The sequence below is a fragment of the Nerophis lumbriciformis genome, linkage group LG06 (assembly GCF_033978685.3).
Source record: "Nerophis lumbriciformis linkage group LG06, RoL_Nlum_v2.1, whole genome shotgun sequence".
Classification (NCBI taxonomy): domain Eukaryota; kingdom Metazoa; phylum Chordata; class Actinopteri; order Syngnathiformes; family Syngnathidae; genus Nerophis; species Nerophis lumbriciformis.
Window position 1 is genome coordinate 21,313,982 of NC_084553.2, and position 24,374 is coordinate 21,338,355.

Consider the following 24,374-nt stretch of genomic DNA (forward strand, 5'->3'; position numbering starts at 1 on the left):
TGTAATTACTGTTTCACCATTGCTATGTAGCTCTGTTCAATGCCTCTTATTTTGGCTCACTAAAAAACCTAGGTAGGCACAGTAGTAGGTAATACAAAGCCTACTTAATGTTACTATCCTTGTATGTGGGATCTCCTTTAAAATACCTGTGCATGCTCTGGTCCAAAGTAGGAAGGACCATATTGGGAAAGGTTGATAACGCGGGACTTCTTTTCTGGTTTGTCAGTTGCAAAGTTCACAAAGTCATCTGTAGTGACTGTTGCCAACTGCAAACATAGCAAGGTAAGTAATAAGAATACAATAACAAAAAAATTTGACTTTTTATCTTCATTATTAATCAGCCTAAACTTCCAAATACAAAATAATGACAACTAACCTGAAATAGGTCAGAATATTGGTCCTCGGTAGACTTCTGTCCTGCCTCACCATTGGCCACCTTGGGTCCTTTGACAGCTTCTTCTGCTCCTTTGAAGGAAGTATCTTCATCGGCCAGCATGAGTGCATAAAGAGGGAGTGGGGGGATGGAGTTGATTTCGGTGTAGTCCCGTCCTCCATCACGACCAGCTACTATAGTGTCTTTTGCGGTGCTGCCAGTCACACTGATGGTTCGGGACAGATGTCTTCTGGCTCCTCCTTCACCTGCCTCTACGTCTCTTACCACAGCGACCTCTCCAGCAATACACTTCACCAAATGAGCGAGAATGGCCTGACAAAAACATATGAAATGAAGCAAGTAAATAAAAAGGTAAAATAATAGCTCCATTTGGAGGTACTAAAGGATGGGGATAACTCACCTTGGCACGACGAACCTTTCCCAAATCCATGAGTTCAAGGAGCTGGGTGGGATGATACTGGGGTAGAGTTGGAGACAAGGAATGAGCTGCCTCAAAAAGTCCACCCTCTTCAAGTCCTGCTGGAGCACGTAGTGCCTCATCTACTGCGGTGCTCCCTTCGAAAACACTCTTAGATCTCACTCTCCCTTCAAAAACTGAAGAAGAAGCTGTGGTATGACCTCCGGCAATGTCTGCAGAAGACAAGTTGCCCTCTTCTCCCTCACCAGGCTTCTTGTCCTGGTGCCACTGGGCATACACATGCATCTCACAGTCCATTCCCACCACTAAGATGCCATCCCTCACCCAGGACAATGAGACTGGTAGAGAAGGCGTGCCATCCACAGAGGACAGCAGGTCCACGGTCCGGAGCAGGATCCAGCGAGAGCGGATCCCCTGTTTAATACTGCCCCCTAGAGGAAGTGTGATGACAGCCACACCTTCTTTGCTGCTCGTCTGTTCGTTGACCATGCCAGAGATTCTACCGTACATCAGAATGTTGGATCCAACTCCCACAGTGAGAATGTGTGATCCGTCTTCTTTTGACAACCAGTCCAGGTGGACATAGTGCTTGATGTTAGGCGAGTTGTGGTCTCGGCACATGTACAGGTCAGATCTGTAACAAAAATAAATGTTGTTTTACCTTTTATCGGCCCAAGTGTTTGTTTTTTTTTGCACACAAATGTGAGCATAGTTTGGAAAACAAATTCTGTATTCACCCACACACACACACACACACACACACACACACACACACACACACACACACAGAAGTTGAGCTTTGTGACATAATCGTAGGGTAACGTAGAAGAAATTATTCTGTAACAAAACTCTAATCACTAGAACCTTATCAAAATTTTGACATTTCCTAAAGGTTTCATCAAAATCAGCCCATTACTTTTTGAGGTATGTTTAGGGCTATCCTGAAATACAACCTTTCAATACCAGTATCGGGGTCTTGAGTAATGGCCCATAGAGAATTAATTCGATACGGTATTAGCACAAATCATAGCACATAATTTTAAAATTTTGTAGTCTGTAATGTTAGAAAAGGCTTGATCAAATGTAATTACTTAAAAAGAGTAATAGTAGGTAGGAAAAAGATTAAATGACAGGCATGTGAGCATCCTTTAGAGAAAAAAAGAGAAAAACTTCTATCGGCACAAAGTGCTGCCACGCAAGCCCCGAAAGAAAATTTTGAAAATCAAGACTAAATTTCTTGAAATAGGGTGCATTTCTACACTATATTTTACTTTTAGATTTATTCTCATCTTCCAACATCTTTTAGCTGTCTTTTTGACACTTACATGTCCCATTTAATGTACCACATAATATTTTGGGGTTTTTAAGACATAATTTACTAACATTATCATTGAAACTGTAATGTAGAATTCTATAACAATGCATACATAGAACTCAGAAAACGTTTCTCATTTGGCAACTCTATGCTGTAGCCACGCCCCTTCGAGTAAAATACCTACGATGTTGTGATTTCTTTGCATGTCCGTCACATCAAAAATATACTTTGTCGCTGGCTACTGATAAATACTAACAGTGTTCGGATTGTAATCATACAGATATGATTAGCAGCAAAGTGCACAGACACCAACGCTGTGGCTCGGAGAGCGAACAGAAGCAACAGAAACAAGTAAATTAGCTAGATGGTTAGCTAACTAGAAAGCTTGTTTCGGTACTCCTGAACGTCTCCCCGTCCTGCAACTCAGTGCAGCATTTAGGCAAGAGGAACAGCGAGTACCTGGGGCTAAAGCGAGCGTTCAACAAATTTGGTGTGGATATTTTTTTTTTTTGATATTTCATCAAAAAAAAAAAAAAACTTATATTTTGATATGAAAATGACTGTTTAACACATGAACATCTCTGTCTATGTACGTACACCTAAAAGCATTACAACAGCATTCAAAATATAATATGCAGTAGCCACCTGACCTGCTGTAGACAAAGAGGTTGGAGTCCACGCTGACTCTCGGGTCCAGGGTTGATGAGGGTCTGTTGAAGTCGTCCAAGTGAAGAGTTTGCTCCAAGACCCACTCTGAGCCACCAGTAGATTCACACTCATAAATAGACACATGCATGGAGAACTCCTCCCTAGAAATCTGCAAGAAAAGTTGAGCAATGATTAACATTTATACAAGACTAAAAATTGAAAAACAATTGAAAAGTAATGTTGATTATAAATTATGAAACATAATCATTTTAAAACACACAGTTATTCATTTGGTATGTATTTACATTATACATAAATTATTAGGTATTTGATAAATAAAACTAGAAACTACTTTTGGATGATTTAGAACAATAATTTCCGAATGGTGGGTAGCAAGTATTTTTTAGGTCTGCACAATTTTGGCTAAAAATAAAATCCCAATTTCTTTCTCTGAAAACTTGATTTTTTAATTATTTTGGTAAAAACTACAAAAAAAAGCGAATGATGGAGGTTGCTGACATTATCATGTTACTTGTAATGATATAAGTTAATAAAAAGGTTAAAGAAACATTATACATGTGTTTGTATGTATTTGTTGTATCGTCATTCATTATTTGTATAAACATTTCAGATTACTCAATAATTATATTGTTTATTTTATTTCTATAATGTGCTACGGGTCCATAAAAAAACGGTGTCCCACAAATGGCCCTTAGGCCACACTTTAAATATCACTGGTTTAGTATATCACTGGTTTGCATATTTCACCAGGAATGTGTTACAAAAAGACAGAAGGAGGTTGATCTCTACTTATGTGGTGAAAACTTGGCCTTTCGTGACCGCTTGCACTTGATTACAGAATAAATACATGACGCAAGACATACTCTTTTTCAGTATTTCACTTTTAATGCATACAGCACCTCTCTTCACTAAATGTAGTGACAAAGTTGCAAAATTGGCACCACAGAACCCGCATGCTGTTTCTTATTCTCTGGCAAAGCAGGTGTGTATGACACCAGTGCATATTTAAAACGGAATTATGTTATATCCACCACAGTTTCATTATAATTTGTTTCTAAGACAGGGAGAACCCAACAGTGCAAAATTCGCATTTGTGAGATTATTTGTGGCCACAAATAAATGTTTAAAATGGAAATGCTGACGTGCGTGTGGGGAGCGCCATATGTTTAATCAGACCTGTGTTCTCGCAGGACGGAGTAGCCTACGATAGCTTGGAGGCGCAAGACACGACGAGAGGAAAAAAATGTTTATTTTTTATTTTATTTTTTTACATAGTCATAATTCATTAGATTATGGTTTAAAATGGATTAATTGTGCCACCCTAGTACTCTATTAATGTACCTGTCCTTGGCGTGGTTGTTTAAAAGCCACAGCCAGCCTACCAATGTAGGAGCAAGACACAGCAACAGGCCGCCCTGACACCAACACAGCACTGTTATTGTCTTCCTCCTCGTTCATTAGATCCCACGGCTCCCAGCGGTAGAACCGCATGTCCTGGTCATTGTCACCATCACCGTCAGCCCCCTCTACAGCACAGCACCAAAACCGCACTCGAGAGTCCGAGCAGGTGGTAACAATCAGATATGGAGCCAGACAAACTGGGTAAATGGAGGAGGAACTGAGATGACCTAAAACAAGGAAAATTATTAGTTTGAAAAATAGAAAAAAAATTGGTACCAGATTAGCCATCTTATTCTATACCGTACCATCATAATAATAATAATAATAATAACTGGGATTTATATAGCGCTTTTCTAAGTACCCAAAGTCGCTTTACATGTGGAACCCATCATTCATTCACACCTGGTGGTGGTAAGCTACTCTCATAGCCACAGCTGCCCTGGGGTAGACTGACAGAAGCGTGGCTGCAATTTGCGCCAACGGCCCTTCCGACCACCACCTATCATTCATCATTCAGTTCACCGGTGTGAGTGGCACCGGGGGCAAAGGGTGAAGTGTCCCGCCCAAGGACACAATGGCAGCGATTTTTGGATGGAAGAGGCGGGGAGCGAACCTGCAACCCTCAGGTTTCTGGCACGGTTGCTCTACCCACTACGCCATGCCGCCCCACCATACCAACTTTATTCATAAAGCTCTTTAAAAACAACCACAGTTGTAAAACAAAGGGCTGTACACCACAAACAAACAACAGAAAAACAGAAAAGTACAGCAAAGGATAGAATAAAGCATTTAAAAAACAGAGGTAAAATATATAAAAAAAGATCAGATAAAAAGATCTTGAGAACAATCAGTCAGATAAAAGGCGGTTCAAAAGTTAAAAAAGATAAATACAGTTCAAAGTTCCATGCTTGGTTAAAAGCCAGTGAGTAAAAGTGGGTTTAAAGAAGTGTTTTAAAAGTAGCCTAAGAAGGGCCGTGTCTCACATGGAGAGGGAGATAGTTCTGGAGTTCAGGACCCACAACAGAAAAAGCCCTGTACCCTCTGAGCTTGCGCTTTGATTTTGGTACCTCCAGGAGCATCTGATCAGCTGAACGGAGTGACCGGGTGGGGGCATAGAGGTGGAGCAGCTCAGAGAAGTAAGGCAAGGCAAGACCATGTAGGGAATTAAAACCGAATAAAATAATTTTAAAATGGACTCTAAAAAGACACAGGCAGCCAGTGAAGTGAGGCTAAAACAGGAGTAATGTGCTCTCTTTTACTTGTGCTTGTTAAAAGTGGGCAGCTGCATTTTATACCAGCTGAAGACGAGAGAGAGTACTAGCTAACTCCAAAATACAAAGAGTTACAGTAATCCAAGCGAAATGTAATGAAGGCATGGATTACTGCCTCAAACTGTTACCTGGAAAGAAGGTTTTTAACCTTGACCAGCAAATGAAAAAAAATTGGCTTTCACCACTGTGCCAATCTGACGTCCAATTTAAAATCACTATCAATACGAAAGCCCAGGTTAGTGACCATAACGTGCATCGCCAAGGGGCCTAAGTCAACGGGGAGTGCTCACAAATACCACTACGTCCAAATACTATTACTTCCGTTTTCTTATCATTAAAATTTAAAAAATGTAGGGCTATCCAAGCCGTGATATCATCAAAACAAGTGAGTAGTGGCTACATTGAGGAGACATGTTTTCTCTTTAACGAAAAATAAATGTGTCTGTCATCGGCATAACAGTGAAAAGTAATGTCATGCTTTCTTAGGATTGAGCCCAGAGGATGTAAATAAATGGAAAATGCTAGTGGCTCTAAAACTGAGCACTGTGGGACCCCACATGTCAAGGGAGCAACAGAAGTTTATCAACCAGCACAATTTACAGAGGAGGTTCTATTTGTTAAATGTAACTTCAACCAACTCAAGGCAGTACCGCAGATGCCCACTTGATGCTGTAGGCGGCTAATTAAAATATTACGATCCACCGCATCAAATGCTGCTGTTGGATCAAGTAAAACTAAAATCACATGATCACCTTAATCAGTTGCTCGGAAAACGTCATTAAAAACCCTTCATAATGCTGACTCAGTACTATGGAGGGGTTTAAAGCAAGACTTAAATTGTTTAACTGAGTAAAACAATCTTCTCTAAGATCTTTGGGAGGAAAGACAGCTTAGAAATGGGTCTAAAATAAGCTAAAACAGAATTGTCCATACCAGGTTTCTTTAAAAGGGGTTGAACCACGGTGTGTTTAAAACTGGTAAGAACCACACCAGACGACAGACCGCTACTTAAAATGTTAAGAGCAGGCTGCCCTATGCAAGAATGAACTCCTATTCTTTTAAATTGTGCAAAAATATATGGATATTGATACGAGTGAGGATGATGTTTGCTCGTACTTACCAGCAGAAGGTGTGGCTCTGGTAACCTCCACACCATGGGGCAAGTCGAGTCGTTTGCTGTATACCAGTTTGGAACTAAGGATGAGTTTGCTAGCTGATTGCAAGTTGGCCGTGGAGGCTGAGCGGGGCAGAGGCCTGATAGGTGAGGTTTCTGGAGATGAGTCGACATTCATAACTTGATTGGGAACCATTAGCTGGCTCTGGAAGCCATAATCTTGGCTGAGATCGTCTGTACACAAATATATGTCAACATTAAAGCTAGCCTACACCTATACCTGAGCTATGAAAAGTTAATGCAGCACACCTGAACAAATCAACACTACAAAGAAAAACAGTGTTTTTAACAAATATCTGAAGCCCTCCTCCTACCAACACAAGCCTGGACAGACTGTAGGTGCAGGTGCCACATTTGTAGCACAGAGTTCCTGTTGAGATCCTTTTCTATCACCACCAAAAAGAACTTCTCCGAAAAAGGGGGAGGTTGGTAATCTGGTAAGAGCAAAGTTTAATTCAAATACTTCTCATATCATCTGTTTCAATTCAGGTTTACACTGCTATTCAGAATTACAGAAAGTAATGTAAAAATATCAAATGGCACACCTTCACTAGATGGAAAGGTAGTCGTGTGTGTTTCTGGTTCCTTCTGAGGTTTATAACCTAAAATGAAATCCTCTTGGAAAACATGCAGTAGCTGAGTGTTGGCACCACACTATAATTGGACATAGAAAATACGATTTTATTATGTTTTGTGTTCACAATTTCAGCATTTTAGTTAAATGTCAATGCAGATTCTCACCTGGTTTGTAATGACATCCAGCTCTATAATACATCCAGGTCTGGCGGTGGACTGCTGGCTGACGATGTTGAATACTTCTCCTACTAGTTTCTGAGTGGTGAAATACATTTAAGAAAATGTCAAATGTAATAAATGTAGTGACAATTAGTTTGTGTAAACTATATTGATGACATTTTGCAAAAAGGAAAAACATTGTAAATATTTTCAAATTACATGTATATTATTGTATTTGACAGCCAACCCAATAAAAAAAGTCCACAAAGTACAGTATCTTTACATTTAAACAAAGGAAAAAAATGACAAGTTATTATGATTTTATCACATCAGAAATGGCACTTATGTAAGCTAGTCACTCAAAACTCACTGCTAAACTCCTCACTGTTGGGCTGACACCAGCTCTCTGTGACTGGGTCCTGAACTTTCTCACAAACCGGCCCCAGTCAGTCAGAATCGGCAACCAGACATCAGGCACAAAGGTTCTAAGCATAGGGACCCCCCCAAGGCTGCGTGCTGAGCCCCCTATTGTACACCCTCTTCACACACGACTGTGTGGCCTCCCAGAACAACACCAGTATCATCAAGTTTGCAGATGATACTACGGTCGTCGGACTGATCACCGGGGGAGCTGATACAGAAGGGAGGTAGCGGAACTGGTGGCCTGGTGTCAGGATAATAATCTCTCCTTGAACACAGACAAGACCAAGGAGATGATTATTGACCCACGGAGAAGGAGTACCCACTACACACCTCTGTACATAGGGGGGACAAAGGTGGACAGGGTGAAAACCTTTAAATTCCTTGGGACCCACATCAGCGAGGACCTCACCTGGGATCACAACACCCAACAAACAATAAAGAAAGCCCAGCAGCGACTGTACCTCCGAAGAAGGCTGAGAAAATTTGGCATGCCACCCAAAATTCTCAGCAACTTCTATAGAAGTATGGTTGAGAGTGTCCTTACCAGCTCAATCACGGTCTGGTATGGAAACTGCACTGCTAAGGACAGGAAGGCACTCCAGCGAGTGATTAAAACTGCTCAGTACATATCAGGAGCAGCCTTCCCCTCACTAAAGGACATGTACTCTACCAGGGCCACCAGGAGAGCACACAACATCATAAAGGACAGTACACACCCCCAGCACAGTCTCTTCAGCCTCCTACCATCAGGCAGACAATACAGGAGCCTGAAACCCAGGACTACGAGACTGACAAACAGTTTCTACCCACAGGCCATCAGGCTTGTGAATGCTAACTTGTGAATGCTAGCCCCCCCCCCCCACTTACTTTTATCTTTTTGAACAAAAGACAGCTACCATGACCACCCCCGAACTGTGAACCATCACTGTAGACACTTTTCACCTTTGATCACTAAAGACACTTTAACTGCTGCTGTGACCAAATGTCACCTCCATATTCATACTGTTGACTGTCAATCAGAATGTGCAATAATGTTATGTTACTTACTGTGCCTTGTACATACATTTTTATTTTTATTTTTTATTTTTAGCTAAGTACCGTGTGACTTGGAAGGGTGGACTAGCAAAGTAAGATTTTCATTGTACGGCAAACTGTCTGTTTAACTGTGCATATGACAATAAACAATCTTGAATCTTGAATCTAGTCCACTCACAGATGTTTCTGGGTCTGACAGTTCATCTAGTAGTTTTCTGGCATCCACAACAGCTTGGTAGAGGCGTAGATTCTTACCATCTGATGCCACAAAGCAGGCGCTTGCACTATTACAGTAAGTTCCTGAAAAACACAAAATGAGTTGGACAGTTTTCAGCACAGTACATTATTACAGATCGATAACGCTGCAGAATACATACAAACAAGATGGTGATAAGGTAAGGTAGGGAATTTTGTATAACATAGGGGATTAGTGCATCGCATTGAATGCACTCCTAAATGCCAAATGTATGCGTAAATTAACTTAAATATCAGATTCAACCCAAAATCCAAGTGCATTTGTTAAAACATAAATTTAACAATTTATTTTCAATGTCATTTAACAAATGAATTTAAACATATTAGCTATATTTACCAAGTACAGAGCTGGGGACAAGTGAAGGTAACCAGGCAACATTGCTAAAAGCAGAGGTGTGTAGAGAGTTGATACGGGCCAGTTCAGAGACCCCTCCAGTGCATGACAGGGGTCCAATGTGGTCCACTCGCCACAAGATAAGCTCACTATATATGGCATTGGGGTCATGGAAGGTCCTTGTTGCTGCATTACGAAGCTGCTTCCTAATAAACAAAAAGACAAATTGAGTAGTTTGTTCATGGTTGCTTCATTAAGTGCATTTTTTTCTGCCTTGTTTTCGCTCTTTACCTAGGAAGTCCCTTTGATATGGGAACGGTGGGAAGTTGTTCTTCTTCCATGCTGCCAGGAGCCGAGGGAGGCGTGAGGAGTGCATTATGGTGTGAAGAGGTGAGCAGCAATGGCAGCACTGTATGACAGGCTTGGTCATTCAGATGGAAACGGTGGCCACAATAGCGAAACTTGTGTGATACGGTCAGTACATTTGAGAATGCAGAAAGCTCAGCAAATGTTACAGCCCACTGAAGATGCAAGATCAACAAGAAATTAGGACGGAATGGTTAATACACACATAACATACTAATCTTATGAAGTTATGGGAACACTAAAGCCATTTTCCATGACGTGTTGCACTTTGTATACCTGGTTGAGAGATCCATCAACATGCTTGGAAACCATCATGACAGCTGGACTAATGCCAGGTTTAGGGTTAGAAGGTGTCATAAGAGGTGAACCAAGGCCAGCTGAGGCTGAGGCAGAGTGGGAGACATGTTGAACCATCTGGCCCTGCGCGCCTGTCCTGGAACTCTCCATTTCCGTCAAAGTACAGGCGTACATCAGGATGTTTTTACTCAGTGAGTTGGCATCACCTGTTGGAAATGCCACTGGTATACGCGAGGAGAAGGACACCTGAAGGGAGAGTTGAAAGGAAAGAAAACCCAAAATCATTCCAACAGACAGAATATGAATTAACCAGCCACAATACTGTATACAATTGCACATTCAAGAGCCAATACAAGTGCCTTATAAAAAAGGATGTAACTACAAACATCCATTCATTTCCTACCACTTGTCCCTCTCAGGGTCACATGGGGTCTGGAGCCTATCCCAGCTGCACTCGGGCGGAAGGCAGGGTATACACCCTGGACAAGTCGCCACCTTATCGCAGGGCCAACACAGATCAACAGACAACCATTCACACTCAATTTCGAATGTCACATGGGTCTTTGCTGCGCTGCGCTCTAATATTCTAATATTTTGATTATCAAGCTTCAGGAAAGAGGCTTAAACCTTGTGTGGTATTAAACAATGCGCTTATAAACCACTGCAAACTACAAACACAAAAATAACTGTTGTATTAGATTTTATTTTATTTTTCAGGTGGAACTAATGTGGCCAGTGAGAGTGTGTACTAGTGTGGCACTGTTATTCAATACTGTTTAAAGCCTACAAGCTTATAATTAGGAACAATATTTTCACCTACACTTTCATAAAATAAAAAGCCTTTTTTTTAATCATTATCAATTATGTTCTTACCTGAACCTGTCTAAAGATGCCTTGGTTGAATTCATCCAAGTACTTGACATGCCAAACCAGGAAAGAGCCATCAGTTGGGTGGATTGTGAAAAGCATGTCGGGACTCTTGTTCCATTCTGTGGTTAGAATCTCCATTTTCCTCTCCAGCAGCATTGAGGGCAAAGGCAAGCTGGAGCTGGATCCTGGGGAAGATGCCTTTGTACTTCCCTGCTCCCCTGGCTCTTGCTCCTCTCCAAGCTCAGATGAGGCCTTGTCAGACACCTCATCCAGGTCTAGAAATTCAAAGAAAAGGTGCTTAATCAACAGCTGCATTAAATGTTCATCTTTATCTGTTGTCCACTGGTCTGGTCGAGGTTCTTACCAAAGTCAAACTTTATAGGGGATCCCTCAGGGTCAATGGTATATTCTGTGACATTGTCAAGCTGCTGTTCAGAGAGCTTACGGAGCTGTAGCATAAAAACATCCATAGAGGAGGTAAAGCTTAGGTCCTTATTATTGAGCCAGTGAACTACAAATCCTCCTGCCCCTGTGCCATCATCTGTGTTGAACAATGTAGAATCTGCCAGCACTGATGGGATGTCTGATTGAGAAAAAAAGAGTGAAAAGGAAGAAAAGACAAATAGATAATTGAGACAAGAGTCAATCAATACATATCACCATATCGCCGTTACCTTTACTAGTAAGGAGTAATCTAATTAATTACATTTATGTACAGTACATCACAACCAATGTTCCCTCTAAGGTGCGCACCTGTGCAATTGCGCACTGCTCAAGCATCCTCTGCGCACGGCAAATCTATGCCACGCACAAAATCAAAAAAAAAAAATAAGCGCATAACAATTTTCGACACGACACGACAGATAAAACAGTTTTCGTCATCATTGTTCAAATATTGTAACGTCTGTCGAGACGCTTTGAAGACATGAATTCCATCGATCGCTTTACTGAGCAAAACTCTTTATTGTCGGCCATAAACACATCACCAAAATTTTTGTAAAAAAAATTATATCTAGTAAAACTGGTCATTTCAAACCAGACCAAAACCAACTTTGTTATATCAACAGCAGTCGCTCGCTCTTTCTCACTTGCGCCAACACATGTACATATGGCACTTAGCCAGTGATGCGTTTACAGCCACACAAAAAGTCGGACAAATCCAACACCACACATAAAGTGTAATTCCAGGTCGTTACACTATGATTTACCAATCAAATGTGTGCTTTTTCTAGTGTAATTTATTAGGAATCTTAATTTATAAATATTAATCATGAAATGCTGTTAGTACAGTATATTAAATAAATACTAATACAAATATATTTTTTACAAACAGGAAGTTGCAGGAATCTACACATGATCTCCTGCTTACATCTCCCAGACAAAAAATACAAGTACACAGTTCATGAAAAACAATATTTTTTGTTATTGTCATTGTAAGTGGGCCTAAACACTTATATTAGAAAATAACCTCATGGAAATGACTGCTGTCATTTGATTATAATAATAATAAGAGAATGTTGTCTGTCTATCTGTGTTGGCCCTGCGGTGAGGTGGGGACTTGTCCAGGGTGTACTCCGCCTTCCGCCCGAATGCAGCTGAGATAGGCTCCAGCACCCCCCGCGACCCCGAAAGGGACAAGCGGTAGAAAATGGATGGATGGATGGAGATTTAACTTGTTATTTAGTCAGGTTTGGGACAGGTGTGCTGCTGGTGTAGCCACAGTGTGCACGTCTGATGTTGCTCACATGGGCTCCACTGAATGCTCAGGGAGTTTTTGCGTTTGCTCACACACATGAAAAATTAGAGGGAACATTGATCACAACGCCGTTACAGATACGTTTGTTGTAACGTGACACGCTACTTTAGATGTGGTTTTATGTCAAGATGTAAGCGTCAAAAGCACAGCAAGTATAATGCAGGAAATATATTTTTACTTGTGAAAGCAACAACCAGCACTACACTAAAATGAACTTGATATCAAATACAAGGAGGAAATGTCACACAGCAAACAACACAAAAGTACACATTGTCATACACACACTACTACATTAAAGTTAAAGTAAAAGTACCACTGATAGTCACACACACACTAGGTATGGTGAAATTACTCTCTGCATTTGACCCATCCCCTTGTTCCACCCCCTGGGAGGTGAGGGGAGCATTAGAATAGTGAACAACAAATCAATGATTGAAGTGACAAGCTTGCAATCCTACAATATCCCGTCTTTGGACAAGAAGACTACAGCCATGGCAGCACATCTCTTTGTTTGACAAGAGGTAACAATCCAGTGAAAATATTCTACAGAGCTGCCGTTGCAAGAGCTGACAATCACAGCTGAGCTAATGCTGCTCTGTCTGGCTCTCTTGCTGACGTCACATGGCAACATGCACTGCCTTTGAAAGGCACACATTCCTAGGGATGATGTTCGAAATTGAAACATGTTCAGGCCGTACATAACCTGCAAGTTAGAGAAACGTGTTTTGTCTTCGACACGTGGAGAAGCAGCGACAGATATGACAAAGCACACCCCTCTTCCTCTGCTTCAACCTGCAGTCCCAGTGATAGTGCCGGTGAGTAACTAACGTTAACTGTTGCCGGTTAATTTCCATATCTGCTCACTTGTAGCCTTTAGGCTAAAATAACGTTACCTCTTATGTCAAACAGGACTGCAGTAATGTTAGCTAGACTAACGTTACCTAAGCATAGTCAGTGGCTAACGGTAACATTAACGTTAGCCTTTTTGTATGTGTCTGATAACGTTAGCGGTATCTTGTAGCCTACATCACTCCAGAGTTTGCAGGTCTGTCTAATAAACTAGTGCTTGCAATATGTGAATCAAGATAATGTTAACGTTATCCTATTTCAGATGATGACATTCATGACAGCCAGAGAGACCAGGGCAGTGTTTGCACAGTTTATTTTATTTTTTTCTTAAAAAATAAAAGTGAGATTTTGTTAAACCAAGTATTGTGTTTTTTCCATATACAACAACCTATCTGGATTCGATAAAAGAATTGATAAGGAATCGGTTCGATAAGAGGATTTGATAATGGGATCAAAATCGATAATTTCTGAACAAACATCATCCCTACACATTCCACACTCTGCTTTCATTAAACATCGTGCTGTGCCAGATATTTTAAGGTTTTTTTCTTTAAAAAGTAACGAAATATTTACTTTTCCTAGTAATTATTACATTTATCAAAGCCCCACTTAAGAACTTTCACCAAAGTGGTAGTGTTTCCCAGAAGGAAGACCACATTTCACACAAGGACCAGCACGTTTAGCACCAAACTGACACGATAATACAACAATGATTCAGTATGACTGATTGCAGTTTTTTCTTTACAGAGTACTTTTTTTACATTTGTTGCGTGACTAGTCATGTCAGTGTGGAACTGCGAACTATCAAGCTAGTGGCTATTTATGTCTACAACGCAAACTTCCTAAAGGTAACATTAGCATTATCATTTTGATTTGAGCATCAAAAGTCAATGACTAATTTAGTAGGAACAGAGCCAAAGCATCATCAATCTGAAAATCCCTCCTCATCTTTGAGCTCACGCCAGCGAGTGAAAGCCGGGTCAATCTTGATCCTTGACTGTCCTTTAATCTGGGTAGCCTCCCTTTTTTTCTCTCCTCAGACAAAACTTTTTATTTCTTTTGTTGTTTAACAGCTTCTGCCATATCATCAGTAATTGCGCGCAGGCGTTTGCATCGACTTCAGTCTTCTTTACGAATGGGAAAAGGGAGAGTGACGTATGCCTTAAAGCAAGTCAGCACTTTTGTAGTTTTTTGTGTGGAAGGTTTCATGCCATCCTCCTCAAAGTTGCTTAGTGCCAGTGAGAGCGATACACAACCCTTAGGCCATGACAGAGGTGTCAATCAACTAGTTGTAAATCAATGTACCATCCCAAAAGTTCTGAAAATATTTTATGAAGATTGAAAAGTTACTTAGTGCTGGTTTAAAGAGTAATTCCATTACTAATTTAATTACTTTTTTGGTAAAGTAACAGCAAACTATATTTAATTACTTTCCTACCTCTGGAATATAACCACTGCACATAACTTATCGGATTTTAAGTGGTTCAAAGGGGAAGATAGATACTTCTGAGAAAATAATACCTGTGTTGGGGTTAATGCTGGCTGAGATGTGGAAGTGACACAAAGCATTGGCATGATGTGCAATGTGGCGGTGAGTGTGTGCGTCCTGTGTGCCAAGCTGAGAGGGTAGCAGCTCACTGTGAGCTACCAGAGCAGATGACCGTCGCCTTCCCCGGCGCAGATGCTTCAGGTGGTGAATTGACTGTACAAACAAAGCAAACATTTTATTAGTAAAAATCCAACGTATACATTGATAAAAAATAATTTACCTCTAAAGCATGCTGAATCTTGTCCTTATTGCCTGCCAAGCCTGGCAAGCTGGAGCTAAATGAGTGTGTGTTCTCAGATATCTGCCCACCAAGCAAGCTGTCCTCTGGTAGCAGGGTCTCAGACCACAGCCTGCACACGCCATCCTCACAGGATGTCAGCAAAACATTGCACACCGAACCCCTAAAGGACAAGGGACAAAAAACAGAATGAGAATACAAGTGATCTCTACAGGGGTTCTGAACCTTTTTTCCAGTACAGAGGGTCCCATGAACCACTCAAATATTAAAACTAAAATAGTCATCTTACTCTTGATTTTAATCGTATTTAACTGTTATATCTAACCTACTTACAGTGTCAAACGATATGCAACTGTGTGTTAACCAAAAAGATTAGTATTTATTTGACTCATAAACCAGCATACACAACAAAATGCGGAACAAAGCCTAAGTCGGGCTGATTAAAAAATAAATACTAATCAAAAACAGTGGTATCTCAACTGGTTCCACAATCGAGCTTGTAACTTAAAACACTTGTATCTAAACTTAGCCCCCCCCATTTAAACAAACTGAAGTCAATTTAATCTGTTATTGTCCCCCCCACCCCCCAAAAAAACCCACCACAATTTGAACACATAACATACCTTTTAAAAAAAGAAAAAACTTTTAGATAAGAAATATAGATACAATAAAACATTACATTCACATGTACTATAAATAACTACAATGGAACCTCGCTTTACAAACCCCTCATTGTACGAACTGCAGACCAAAAAAAACTATGCTTTTTAGTCAATGTTTTACCGATCTATTGTGTCACTGCAGTGCAACCATTTTGTGCCTGGCAGCACAGCCATTGTGGGCGGGCTAACCGCTCTCATCATTATGGTAGCTACCTGGTTGTTAAAATTAAGGAATATTGTGATTTCAAACTGAGAGTGCATCACAGGTCTTGTGACAGTGTTTCTGTGTGTAAGCAGGATTGATGTGTAAGGAGGAGGTATAAGTCAGTCTTAGCCATAGCACCAATTGTTGGGCAGCCAAAAATATCTGTTTCGGAAATTTCTCATATTTATCTTGTTGAGTGGACTAATCTGTGTCTCTTGTTACTCGACGGAGAATAAATAAATAAATGATAAATGGGTTGTACTTGTATAGCGCTTTTCTACCTTCAAGGTACTCAAAGCGCTTTGACACTACTTCCACATTTACCCATTCACACACACATTCACACACTGATGGAGGGAGCTGCCATGCAAGGCGCTAACCAGCACCCATCAGGAGCAAGGGTGAAGTGTCTTGCTCAGGACACAACGGACATGACAAGGTTGGTACTAGGTGGGGATTGAACCAGAGACCCTCGGGTCGCGCAAGGCCACTCTTCCACTGCGCCACGCCGTCCCAGAAGTGCCGTCGTGTAACAATAGGAACTGTTATTGGAGTTCATGATGCACACTGACGTCTTTGAGTTATAGACTGGAGAGTTCAGAGTTGACAGCAACTGACATGTATGTCTGGGAAAGACTAGGTAAGCAAGGCTAATGCTCACTCGTCCAGTTTGTAGCGTCATGAGACAGAACGAATTGAAGTGTGGCACACCATTCAGCAGCTTCTCGATTTGGATTTTGGATGTGTTTATTGCCGCTCTCATTCTCACTAACATTTTCATTTCAGGTGGTTGGAGGACAGGATTGTGTTGATTATTACCAGCGGTGGGGATGCTCGTAATTCAAATTCATGCTCAAAACGTAACAAAAAGCAGACAGAACACTTGTATCTCAATGTATTCAAATATTGGTGTACTTGTATATTTAGCTACCACTGTATACAGCTAAAGAAAGGACTTTGCAGTAGCATTTTTACATCAATTTAAATAACTTTATGACAAGAGCCAGCAGGAGTATGAATGTTAATAATGTAGCTGTCTGCTACTAGTAGAGTCGGAAAGCACAACGGAAGCTACATTAACAAAACCTGAAGAGGAACAGGTACTAAAGAAGAACTCCTTTGTTTGGATTAAAATTAAAACTATCAGTCATTGACCGAACAACGGTAATCTCAAAATGTGCCGCCAAGGAGTCATTGCTGGCGATTTTAAAACATCTATTCTTTCCTATCACTTGAAGACACGACATGAAGAACAGCACAGAGACAGTGCTACAATGCAACAAAATATGAACGTTACCTCAAAACATTGAAAGGATGAAAAGAAAAAACACACAAGACAAGCCTAATAGGAGTAGCTGACAAGTAGTCCTGCGGACAACAAAAAATTACAGATATTTATCTCTAAATTCATATGTGTAAACATGATAATAGTATTTACTATTTTTGTAGATTTAAGTGTTTTGTATATTGTGCTCCTGAGGTAATGTTGCTGATTAATTGGAATGTATTAATATTTATTGAGGTTATTTAATTACATTTTTCAGTAACAAATGGTTCAAGTCGGTCAAAAAGTGTTTATAGTTTAAATAAGGCTTTTTTTTTCAGGCGAACTGCCGCAATTTAAATATTTTCTGTTACAGACTAAAAAAGAATGTCCATACATCCATTTTCTACCGCTTATTCCCTTCGGGGTCGCGGGGGCGCTGGAGCCTATCTCAGCTACATGAATAAAGTTATTCTTTATTGTGAATTGGTCTATACTATATACTTTTCTTTAATGTTAATAAGGATACAATTTTATGCAGAGGTGTACTTATAACAATTTTATAGACAAATTATACTATTTGTAATCCCCACGCAGAGAGTGGGTGCGCGAAATGTACTTCATGGGGGGGCGTGACAGAAAATAATTGAGACTCATTGCTCTATCTGCACTTCACTAGTCGCACCCCTCTTCACACACACATAGCCCCCACTTTATCAGCAGCGCAGGCTAGATTACCAATAGGCTTACTACTCTCGTGTTCACTGGAACAAGACCAATGTCCACGTATTTTACTTATCAAACGAATCATCGAAGCAACAAAATACAAAAACAATGCTTTTATCTAATCAAATTCATCGATTTAATCGATAAATCGCTGCAGCCCTAGTTGACTTTATACTATTATAACATATCTGTGCATCAATATAGTGATAAATTACATGTACAATGATGTGTAGATTATATTTATAATCAGAGCAAATTTACATGGCGAGGAAGGTTGCGTTAATCGCCAGTGCACCTCATAAGTCGCACGCTCGCGTGTGTGCTGGTGGACGAAATGAAATCGCAACTCATAAGTAAATAAGTTCCTGTTCTGTCGTTAAATAAGTTTTAAGAGATATTATAGTTAGGGCTGTCAAGGAATTAAAATATTTAATCGCGATAATCGCATTTTGTTCATAGTTAACTAAAAATTTATCGCAGATAGGTATAATTTTTCATCATTATCAAGTGTATCCTAGACATATAATTTTCAGGGGGAGGGATGGCTATATCAGCTGTAATCTTTGTTATTTCTACCTGAATAAATGCTTCTGATATTCTGTACATTACATGTTGTAGAAGTTAATCGTCTTCATATTGCAGCATGACAATTTTTTAACCGTCTCTAAAAATGAATAAAATGGAATATTGAGCCTGCTAATCATTCTGTAATTGAGAACTCAGCCAGAACATGTTATAAGAGAACTTATACAATATTTCAGCCAGCCAGAACCCCCAGCCCACTCCTACTCATATTCCTAAACTGATGTACTAGCATTTCTATATGGTGCAAATATCACAGAATAACATTACAAAACATCTCTGTCAAAGCATGATCATAATGTAAGACATTTTTATTTTGTTAATGTCAGGGTTTCCCCTTGATTGCCAAAATACCTGTGGCGTTGGGGCGTGGTTATGGGCGTGGTCGATATGATGTCATCGCATGATTTGCTATGATGCATATATTCTTTAAAAAAGGTATAAAATGTGTGAATATACATTTAAAACAAAGCAGCTGTTATTAATTATAGTCCTAACATATACATTTTTAGGCTACAGCACCCCCCACGACTCCGACAGAGACAAGCTGTAGAAAATGGATGGATGGATGGAATATAGTTTTGTTCTATCTTTAAATTGTTGCTGCTTATTGTACAATGTACTTGTTTTTTTGTTTGTTTTAAGAGATTTCTTGAATCATTTTACTTAATCTTTCTTTAATAAAAATGACTGGTAACAAATCTAGCATCTATTTCTGGTGTTATTGGAGACTGTACTCGTGTTTACATTCTGTCCCGCCATATCTCTGACGAAAAGCGAGCCTGACGTCACACTTGCTTCGTGTTGCTGGGAGCCTTTCTCTCATTAAAAGCCGCCAGTGTCATCTTATATTGTGAAGATCACTGTCCGTGGGTATATCTAGACCAGGGGTCTCAAACACGCGGCCCGCGGGCCAATTGCGGCTCGCGAGACGTTATTTTGCGGCCCCCACCTTAATATGAAAGTTTATTGATAGTGCGACCCGCGAATTTTTAATGAATGGCGCTTGACAGCGTTGTGTGCAGAGCTGAAGGAATCTACCAATCACGGTGAGGTATAAGGCTCTGGCAATACCGAGGGCCTGCCGGGATGGTACTGTCTTTAGTGTCCTCTAGAATCTACCACCCCATCATCTTTTTTTTCATGCCAACAGCGTGCTGGCCCGGACACATGTTGTATGAGGCTACTGCAGACACACGCAAGTTATTGCAAGACATACTTGAGGAACAGCCATACACGTCACACTGAGGGTGGTCATATTTTATTTTATTTATTTTTTAACACTGTTACAAATATGCGCCACACTGTGAACCCACACCAAACAAGAATGACAAACACATTTTGGGAGAACATCAGCACCGTAACACAACATAAACACAACAGAACAAATACCCAGAATCCTTTGCAGCCCTAACTCTTCCGGGCTACAAAAACACCCCAGCTACCCCCAACCCTGCCTCCTCCCAACCCCGCCCACCTCAAGCCCCCTACACACCCCTCAACACCCCCCCCCCCCCCCCCCCATCTCCCGAATTCGGAGGTCTCAAGGTTGGCAAGTATGCATTGACGTCACTTGTGTGATGCAAGCAGAGAAACATTTTGCCGCTTTTCCACGACACCCGCACACGCTCTTCCTCCCTCCCTCCCTACCTCCCTCGCTCGCCCGCCTGCTCGCTCCCTCCCCCGTTGTAAACAGTCCGGGCGGGGAAGACAAGCGCTCCGGTAGCTTCCAAAGCACTCCGCCGAAGGACCGAGCGACAATACAAAAGTGTGGTGCACTGGACCCCAGCGCTGATACTCTGACAGAGAGTCACTGCGCGAATCAGACGTGTAACACGTTAGTGGTGATGTTAGCCCGTTCGGGGCTAATTGTGCTACCGTAACTGTAAACTCCACGGTGAGCCGCCGCCCCCTCCCCTCTCCTGTTGGCTCCAGACAGAGACGATTTTTGATGCAATATTTCTTTGTTGAGCACAGGAGCACCCCGACATGTCTTATTTCATTTCATTTCATTTTTATTTATCTCCTTCATTGATGTGCATCTTTGATCGATAGACAATTATACCTCAATTATTCAATTATACATTTACACACCAATGCCTGAGAAAGAGCAGGATGAAGAAAAATCTTATATTTTTCTGCCCCCTTCAACATAATACGTAGTCTTACTTAATGATATCATATAAACCAACAATTACATCCAAATATAACGAAAACAAACAAACAAAAAAACACAAGAAATGCAAAACTTCATGATGTACAAACCGAGCAAAAAAAACAAAAGAAGTAATATACACCTCACGGGATGATACAAAACAAATACAAAACCAGGCAAAAAATAAGTAAAATAATAAATGTACCGTATTTTCCGCACTATAAGGCGCACCTAAAAACCACAAATTTTCTCAAAAGCTAACAGTGCGCCTTATAACCCGGTGCGCTTTATTACGATTCATTTTCATAAAGTTTCGATCTCGCAACTTCGGTAAACAGCCGCCATCTTTTTTCCCGGTAGAACAGGAAGCGCTTCTTCTTCTACGCAAGCAACCGCCAAGGTAAGCACCCGCCCCCATAGAACAGGAAGCGCTTCTTCTTCTACTGTAAGCTACCGCCCGCCCCCGGAAGAAGAAGAAAAAACGCGCGGATATCACCGTACGTTTCATTTCCTGTTTACATCTGTAAAGACCACAAAATGGCTCCTACTAAGCGAAAAGGATCCGGTTCATAAAAAGACGCAATCTCTCCATCCGCACACGGATTACTACCGTATTTCACAGCAACTGATATTCCTGTGAACCGCACTGTGGAACGGGAGCACGTACGGTGAATATTCGCACCACAGGGAATGAGAAGTCATCCTTCACTGTGGTTCTAGCTTGCCATGCTAACTTCCACCCATGGTGATATTCAAAAGGAAGACCTTGCCAAAAGAGACCTTTCCAGCCGGCGTCATCATAAAAGCTAACTCGAAGGGATGGATGGATGAAGAAAAGATGAGCGAGTGGTTAAGGGAAGTTTACGCGAAGAGGCCGGGTGGCTTTTTTCACACAGCTCCGAAGGCGAACACACCTTCACTAAGACGGGCAGACAGCGCCGGACGACATACGCCAACATTTGCCAGTGGATCGTAAATGCCTGGGCAGATATTTCGGTCACAACTGTGGTCCGAGCTTTCCGGAAGGCAGGATTCACAGAACAACAGCGACACTGACTCCCGATGACTTCGACGAGACGGAACCGGCCATTTTGGATACCACGCTTGCGCAACTTTTCAATTCGGACACCGAAGACGAAGAATTCGAAGGATTTACGAATGAAGAATAACTTCAGAAGGTGAGCGCTATGTTTATTTTGTGTGTTGTGACATTAACGTTCGAGCAACATTATGTTACTATTGCTCTACACCATTTTGAATTTTACTATGTTTGTGATTGCACATTTGCGTACATTTTGGGACAGAGTTGTTAGAACGCTGGTTTTCAATATATTATTAAAGTTTGACTGAACTATCTGACTGTTTTTTTGACATTCCCTTTAGCGCAGCGTAGGCGCGGCTTATAATCCGGGGCGGCTTATTGGTGGACAAAGTTATGAAATATGTAATTCATTGAAGGTGCGGCTAATAATCCGGTGCGCCTTATAGTGCAGAAAATACGGTAAAGCAAAATGTAAACACTTATGGCTGTCCATATGATCTTATTGTTCTGTCTTTATATCATTTTTCAATTGGAATATATTTTTACAATCTGTTATCTCATTGTAAAGAGAATTCCATAGTTTAACCCCCACCACTGATATGCACATTTGTTTTAAAGTTGTCCTTGAATACTGATGTTGGAAATTACCTTTTCTTCTATGCTCTTCATTCTCAGAAGTGATGACAAACATTTTTTGTAAATTTGCTGGTAATGTTTTACTTTTAGCCTTAATTCCCGGGCGCAGTCACCGCTGCTGCCCACTGCTCCCCTCACCTCCCAGGGGGTGATCAAGGGTGATGGGTCAAATGCAGAGAATAATCTCGCCACACCTAGTGTGTGTGTGACAATCATTGGTACTTTAACTTTAACTTTAAACATGACACATAATGTCTGTAACTTTACTAGCTCCTGTAATTTCAATAAACCTGAATTAATAAATAATATGCTAGTGTGTTCTAAGTAATCTACTTTATGAATAATCCTTATAGCTCTTTTCTGTAGTTGATACAAAGAAAGTTGCGGTGCACAAGGAATACAATTTGAAACGTCATTATAAAACTAGACATGCTGAGGAGTATGCAAAATACCAGGGAGATGAGAGAGTGAACCGGGTTGCAAATTTTAAAACCAGTCTTCTGAGGCAACAAGATTTCATCAAGAAAGCAAGCGAAAAGAGCGATGCAGCAGTCAAAGCTAGCTACATGGTGAATGAGATGGTTGCAAGGGCAGGGAAGCCATTCAAAGAAGGTGAATTCATTAAAAAGTGCATGTTAGATTTTTTTTAAGAAATCTTTTCTTGCGGCCCAGCCTCACCCAGTTTCTGCATCCAGTGGCCCCCAGGTAAATTGAGTTTGAGACCCCTGATCTAGACTTTATTAAAGTACGTCTACAGCGCAGATGCGCTGCCTCTGCTCCAGACACCCTCGTGCATATAGCTTACGTCATCACAACATCGGTTTCAGGAGTGCTGTTCCAGTGATTAAAGTACGTCTTTTTCTGGCAACATTTTTGGTGCATCACTAGTGAATAGTGCACAAATAATAAACTATATATAGCCATTCATACTGTAACTACCTGCTGGTGTTAATGTGTAGGTTAGTGTGTTATGATGGTAACTTTTCCCATGGTCTGTGAACACACTGTGTCGACGGAGAATGAGCAAGTGTTGTGTGTGTAGAAGTGAAACACGGAGGAAGACGTGTGTGCACGGAGGAAATACGTGTTGGAATTGGGCCCGTTGCCATCATAAAATTGGCAATAAACTCTAAACAGAAAGTCAGATTTTATTTGTTTTCTCCTGGACGCTACAATACATTATATTACTTTATTTTGTTAGGTGTGGCAGCTAATATGAAGTCGTACATTAGGAGAAACCCTAAATGTAGTTAAACCGGATGTATAGCCTAGCGCTTTTATTTTGAAACCGGAAAAGTGTGTGATTGTTTTCAGAAAGTGTCTTCACATGTTTTAATGTTGAATTAATGGTTTGGATCTGGCCCGATACACATGTACATATATTAGTAAATGTAAATGTAACTAACTTTGAAATATACCTCTCTCTATCAAAATGTAAAAATAGAGATCAAGGCGTCATGTAATGACAAAAAGAGGACATGTTGATTCTATAAAAAACACAAATATTTGTCTTTAAATATGGATGATATTTATCTATAGTCTTTTCATTAGATATCACTAATTACATGAGGGTGTCGCGTTCACACCCCACTTAAACACTGTTTTACCCAACATATGGAATAATCGTGATTAATTATCGTGATTTTAATATTGATAAAAAATAATCGGGGTTATTATTTTGGCCATAATCGTGCAGCCCTATGTGTAAGACTAGATCTCATATATGAACACTATTTTGATCTAAATAGACAAA

At 40.7% G+C, this 24,374-nt stretch overlaps 1 protein-coding gene across 4 annotated transcripts in view; it reads right to left on the reverse strand.

Annotated features, from left to right (window-relative positions):
- The window catches only part of dmxl2 (Dmx-like 2), an 81,091-nt gene that overhangs the window by 40,807 nt on the left and 15,910 nt on the right, over positions 1 to 24,374 (reverse strand). For all 4 annotated transcript variants that reach the window (XM_061963891.2, XM_061963893.2, XM_061963890.2 and 1 more), the window contains exons 8-24: positions 15,332 to 15,512; positions 15,084 to 15,264; positions 11,322 to 11,540; positions 10,961 to 11,232; positions 10,067 to 10,333; positions 9,716 to 9,945; positions 9,428 to 9,630; positions 9,014 to 9,135; positions 7,384 to 7,473; positions 7,188 to 7,296; positions 6,957 to 7,076; positions 6,589 to 6,816; positions 4,138 to 4,424; positions 2,778 to 2,944; positions 795 to 1,446; positions 377 to 706; positions 147 to 266 (exon numbers count right to left, since the gene is read on the reverse strand). In XM_061963891.2, the coding sequence (XP_061819875.1) occupies positions 147 to 266; positions 377 to 706; positions 795 to 1,446; positions 2,778 to 2,944; positions 4,138 to 4,424; positions 6,589 to 6,816; positions 6,957 to 7,076; positions 7,188 to 7,296; positions 7,384 to 7,473; positions 9,014 to 9,135; positions 9,428 to 9,630; positions 9,716 to 9,945; positions 10,067 to 10,333; positions 10,961 to 11,232; positions 11,322 to 11,540; positions 15,084 to 15,264; positions 15,332 to 15,512 (3,778 nt within the window). The remainder of the gene's footprint in view (positions 1 to 146; positions 267 to 376; positions 707 to 794; positions 1,447 to 2,777; positions 2,945 to 4,137; positions 4,425 to 6,588; positions 6,817 to 6,956; positions 7,077 to 7,187; positions 7,297 to 7,383; positions 7,474 to 9,013; positions 9,136 to 9,427; positions 9,631 to 9,715; positions 9,946 to 10,066; positions 10,334 to 10,960; positions 11,233 to 11,321; positions 11,541 to 15,083; positions 15,265 to 15,331; positions 15,513 to 24,374) is intronic.